This window comes from Terrapene carolina, unplaced genomic scaffold, assembly GCF_002925995.2.
Source record: "Terrapene carolina triunguis isolate 2854851 unplaced genomic scaffold, T_m_triunguis-2.0 Scaffold247, whole genome shotgun sequence".
NCBI lineage: Eukaryota > Metazoa > Chordata > Testudines > Emydidae > Terrapene > Terrapene triunguis.
Window position 1 is genome coordinate 13,777,844 of NW_020664598.1, and position 6,000 is coordinate 13,783,843.

Sequence of the window (6,000 nt, forward strand, 5' to 3'; positions counted from 1 at the left end):
CACCCTATGAGATGACACAGTGGGCAGATGCTGCTCAGGACAAACCCAGAGCATCACTAAGCTTGGGGTGCTAAAGGTCAATATTGAGGTGCATTGACAGTTGTGTGGCGGAGAAGCAACATCTACCTCCAGGAAGTGCTAACTGTCCCTCATGCTTGCAGCCACAAAGGCTCTCATACTGTCTTTTGAAAGGAGGAAATGAAATTAACAAGCACTTGATGACCCTCCTGTATGTCTTGCACCCCTAAGCATGGTTGCTTCTATTGGAAACTAATATTTCTTTTTCCTCGTTTGATTTGAACAGAAGTCAAAAGATGTGTGACCCCCAGTTGTGCCCTGAAGGAAGTCAGTGTGTCCAGGCTAGCAGATGCATCTTGCAGCTTCCAGAGGTGAGAAGGCAGAAATTGTGGAAAGCTGGGTCACTTGTTTCTTAGTGCGACACTCTAAGAAACCCCAACTCCCAGCATTGACAGGTGGTCATGCTGTCCTCACTGTGAATAAGGCAAGCCACCTCCAGTGCAGCAGGTCAGAAAGACAAATGGGCTCCCAAACCAGGAGACCCAAGATGTAACCCCCAGTCAGGCATCACTACTGTACATGTCTGTGGCTAGTGTAGGAACTGTGTGGCCCAGCTCCAGAAGCAGCTCGTTCCTGTCCATCTGGCCAGCAAAAAGTGTCAACACGCTTGCAGTGTGAGTAGAATAGGAAAATGGCCTCCTGCTAAAGTTCACGTCTTAATGTGTGCACATCCCCTCTGCTGGCTAGGCTCTGAGTACTGAACTCTTTCTTTAGATTGCCAGTCTAGAAGGGTTCTGCCAGAGGTGAAAAGATGGAGAGCAGAGGTGTGGGTTTATGAAGACCCATGCTAACTGAGCGGAGGCCAGGAGGGAAATAATGGTCAAAAAAGTGCTACAGCTATAAATCCCAAGACCTTAGATAAGTGGGCAGCTCTTACACTGAGAAATGTTTGAGCAGATAAATGTTTAGTTGCCTCCTAAAAATAAGGCAGGGGGTAGATGTTAGCTTGGGTTTAACATCCCAATACATCTTATTAAGAAGACTAGGCCCTGCATTTGCAAGGATATAGAGTCGATCTACTAGGTTACGTCCACATCTTTAGCTATTATAATCCTCTTTAGAGACCTGATCTGCCTCATGGAGAATGAGGTCCATAGCCTGGCCAAGTGGCCCTTCCCAGGAATTGAGAGAATCTTTGGCACTCTGCTCTTCTGGTAAAGTCCTCACCCAGGCAACCAGACTGAACCATGAATGTTTTCATTAGCCAGCATCGTCGTTCACACATGGCTTCGACATCATCAGAATCTGTGACTTTGAAAATACGTGCAAAAACCGTCCAGCTCAGGGCTGGATACATCAAGTATAAATAGGGGGTCTGTTAACAAGACAAACTTTGTTTACCCCCTAACTGCTGATGAGGCCTTTAGTAACAGAAGGCAAGCACATGATTTATGTACAAAAGGTAAACCCATTACCATGTTGATGGACTGGTATTAATCACTGATGATTTTGTGGGTGTGAGTGTAAAACAGCTGTGTGAGCGGGATTGTTTTGAACGAAAATAATCACTGTTTAATTTTTTTTCAATCTCAAAGAAAAACTCTGCCCAGCTGTAAATAGTAATTCCAAGGGGAAAGAATTCTTAAATCTAAACAATGCAGACCATTTAAGCGATCTAGCATTTAATTCCTGCCACATTGCCAATTAGTTACTAAGCAAGGTAATATTTTACATGAGTGTCTGTTAATACATTATGTGCAACCAGTAACAGCTCTCTATGTAGTGGTGAGACTAAACAGGCTGAAAGGCAGAGGGGGTCAAGACCCAGCAGAGAACCCAGCTGTACTCTGAAGTGGAGATGTAAGTGGGCACAGGTACCACTGTTACAGCATCACTGTAACAATTGATTCACTATTAAGTCTGACTTATGCTTGATTCTACACAGGGCACCGAGGGCTCCTTTGGCATAGACAGCGAGGAGTATGAGGCCATGCCTGTGGAAGTGAAGCTGTTACCCCGGAAGCTCCAATTCTTCTGTGACCCCAGAAGGAGAAAACAGATGCTCCAGCCAGCAGTGCAGTCAGAAGTCACCTCAGAGGGACCAATCTCATCAGGATCTTCGGGGTCACTCAGGCGAGCGCTAACCTGATTAACGCCATCGAGTCATTAGTTACTTGGCCAGTAAACACACAAGGTATTGGCACCTTGGTGGGAACTGCTCACTTGGCAAGTACCAAAGAGGTAAAAAGTGTACATTTGACTCTGAGAAACAGATTAAGTTAGTGGTGTCTTTTTTTAAAGAAGCCGTCACTGTTCCATGTACGATACTACAGGTGAGTGCTGTAAGACAGATGCTACCGTTCTACTGCAAGTCTGTATTAAAGTGGAATGAAAACACACTTCTGTGGGTTTGAGAGTTTGGAGCCATCTTTCTTACCTGTGTTTAGAGCTGAGAATTCTGGGATTTATGGAAAAACTATGAACAAGATGCTGCTGGGGAGCTTATGACATTCAGGAATTGCCACACAAGAACAGATATGTGGGTAGGCTAGTCTGATCTCCCATCTCCTTTTGTCAGTGATGGATGCTTCAGAGGAAGGCATAAAACTCCCACAATGCACTTACATAATCATGTCTTACGGTATTGGAGGGAGGGAAATACTTCTGTGACCTCAGCTTATGCTCTTTAAGTGTGGGAACTGAAACTGTTAATTTTATTGTAACTAGTGTAACTTCAGATACTGAAGACCTTCCATAAGGAAACCTCCTGGCTAGAGAGCATCCTCACACTTAAGAGGATTCTGCTCCATTCATATTTGAAGACGATTTCTGCAAAACAAATCCTTTGCTGGTTACTGGAGTGGTTGGCTTTACATTTCGAATATTTATTTTTTAGTTCTTCAAAAAATATTCAGCACCACAGAGTTCTACTAGTTAATGACACTCTACAAAATTAGCCCTTTGATCCTGTTTAGGTGTGTTGCTTTCTAGTAAATTCTCCTTTTTGTTCTTGCAGCAGCATAACATATAAAAAGGAGCATTGAACTGGCCCTTTTATCCTATTCCTTATTGTAGTCCTCTTTTTCAAACTTAAATGGCCACTATCCTTTCTTAGAAGCTGCCACCTAATTATTTGTGTTGCTCTTTGTGTATCTCTTTACCATGACTGAAATGAAGTCATAGCACTGATTAACATTCTTTTTCTATCCCTTAACCCTCTGAATATTCCTAACAGCTTATGTATTCTGTGGGGCCTGGCCCTGAAAATCAAGGGAGTCAGTCCTTGATGTTTTGGTTGTGGTGGTTACTCCTGCAGTGTTTAACATGAAAGTTAAGTTGTCCCTGTTAATACTCATTACTTTGTATTTGGTAGTGGCCTTTGTACTTTCAAGTTACAGGACTTCGGGAGGAAATCCATCCCTGCCTGAATGACACTTTTGCTGCTGCTTTCTCTTTCCAAACATCACTGCAGCAATATACTTTTCAGTGTAAAAGGCCGAGCTAAAAAAGGGTGGTTGTAGGGCTAAGGAAATAGGACTGTTTGCTCAGGCTGAGGCTAAATTGAACACTGCCCACTAGGTTAGAAGAACCATAGTGCAAGGAGAGACCACCCTACCTGAAAGAGCTACACCACAAGCTGAGTGGTATTTTGTTCTAAAGTTTTGCTATTACTTTCCTTCTCTCTGTTGCCTAAATGGCTATGCCTAACTAACCTGACAGTGCTATGGGGAGGGGGAGGTTTTTATGAATTTTTTTTTCACATGGCCACTTATTAGGGGCACCTAAGCCTATCTACTCACCACACCCCATGTTATACAAACAGAAGGAGTTGGGTTACAGTATTCAGTAAATTATCAAGGCTTCCTAATGCTCTGATTCCTCCTTTCATCATGAACCAGTAATGAATAATTACAGGCCCAGGACAGAAAAACAAGAAGGAAGTCATGTTAAAATGTGAGCTTTAATAGTTTAAAAACAAACAAAACTGCTGTTTTGGTGTGCAGCTTCCTCTTGGCCCCTCTGTGTACAGACAAGCTCAGTTCTGTGCAAACAATTCAGCCTTTAAAAGCCAGGGCTGCTCTTCTCACTGTACCCATGCAAACTGCTCCTGTGCAGCTTAGTGGCTGGTTTGGAAGCCACTTTCCAGTTCAATTACCCTAACAGTTGAAGAAATAACTCCAGCCTTCCTCAGGGCCAGCAGCACTCATCAGTCAACCACATGGATGGTTAGAGCAACATGGTTTAGTAAATAAGGAAACTTGCTGAAAACCCCTGCAGAATTTTGCCAAATCTGGGGCTCCCTTTTGATTAAGATAGTGGCCTAGAGGTTAGGGTACAAGCCTGGGACTTGGAGAGCCGCACTCAATTCCCTGTCCAGTACAGACTTCCTGGGTGACCGTAGCCACATCACTTAAAGAGAGACTAAGTTCCCTAGCTGTAAAATAGGGTAATAGCATTTCCCTCCTTCACAGGGCTATTGTGAGCATACTGTGGTAATAGGGCTATTTAATTACCATCCATAGACAGAGCGATGCTATTTCTCTGTCCCAAAGAAATAAATGTAAGTGCTATGGGACAGACACATAGGCTACTAGGGGAGAGGCTGTTCTAGATTGGATTGGATTGACAAATCCAGAGGAACTGGTTGAGAAATGGAAGGCAGCATAGGGGAAAGTGATCATGAAATGGTAGAGTTCATGATTCTAAGGAATGGTAGGAAGGAAAACAAACAGCACAATAAAGATAATGGATTTCAAGAAAGCAGACTTTAGCAAATTCATGGAGTTGGTAGGTGGGAAGCGAGTCTAAGGGGAAAAACAGTTCAAAAGACTTGGCAATTTTTCAAAGAGATATTATTACGAGCACAAGAGCAAATTATCCCACTGCATAGGAAAGATTGGAAGCATGACAAGAGGACACCTTAGTTTAACCAGTAGATCTTCATTGATTTGAAACTCAAAATAAGAGTCCCACAAAAAGTGGAAATTAGATCAATTACAAAGAATGAATATAAACAAACAAGTATGTAGGGACAAAATTAAAAAGGCCAAGGCACAAAAGACTAAACTAGCTACAGACAAAGTGTAACAAGAAAATAATACATTAGAAGCACGAGGAAGGCCAAGGACAGGGTATGTCCATTACTCAATGAGGAGGGGAAAACAGGAACAGAAAATGTAAAAGTGGCAGAAGTATTAAATGATTTGTTTCGGTTTTCACCAAAAAAGGTTAGTAGCAATGGGACAGCTAATACAGTGAATGCCAGTGAAAATGAGGTAGAATCAGAGCCTAAAATAGGGAAAGAACAAATTAGATGTCTTCAAGTCACCAGGGCCTGATGACATGCATCCTAGAATACTCGAGGAGATGAGCCATTAACAATTATCTTTGAAAAATCATGAAAGAAGGGAGAGATTCCAGAAGACTGGAAAAGGTCAACTATAGTGCCAATTTATAAAAAGGGAAATGAGAACAACCCAGGGAATTACAGACCAGTCAGCTTAACTTCAGTACCCAGAAAGATAATGGAGCAAATAATTAAGCAATCAATTTGCAAACACCTAGAAGATAAATCCATGCTGTTACTTTTCACCTTATTGTCAAGAACAAATCATATCAAAGCAATGTAATAGCTTTCTCTGACAGGGTAACAAGCCTTGTGAATGGGGGCAGAAGTGGTAGATGTGGTATATTTTTATTATAGTGCAGCTTTTGCTACTGTCTTGCATGACTGTCTCAAACAAACTATGAAATACAACCTAGATGGAGCTATTACAAGGTAGGTGCATAACTAATTGGAAAACCATTCTTTAAGAGTAGTTATCAGTGGTTTACAATCAAGATGGAAGGGTATATCAAGTGGTTCCTGCAGGGATTAGTTCTGGGTCTGTTCAATATCTTCATCAAGTGATTTAGATAGAGTACACTTATAAAGTTTGCAAACTATACCAAGCTGGGAGGGGTTACGGGTGCTTTGGCGAA

At 42.2% G+C, this 6,000-nt stretch overlaps 1 protein-coding gene across 1 annotated transcript in view; it reads left to right on the forward strand.

Annotated features, from left to right (window-relative positions):
• AGK (acylglycerol kinase) overlaps positions 1-2,745 on the forward strand; it is a 36,823-nt gene extending 34,078 nt beyond the window's left edge. The window contains exons 14-15 of the mRNA XM_024195733.2: positions 305-389; positions 1,964-2,745. Of these exons, the coding sequence (XP_024051501.1) occupies positions 305-389; positions 1,964-2,167 (289 nt within the window). The 3' untranslated portion in view covers positions 2,168-2,745. The remainder of the gene's footprint in view (positions 1-304; positions 390-1,963) is intronic.
• Positions 2,746-6,000: the final 3,255 nt, after the last annotated feature.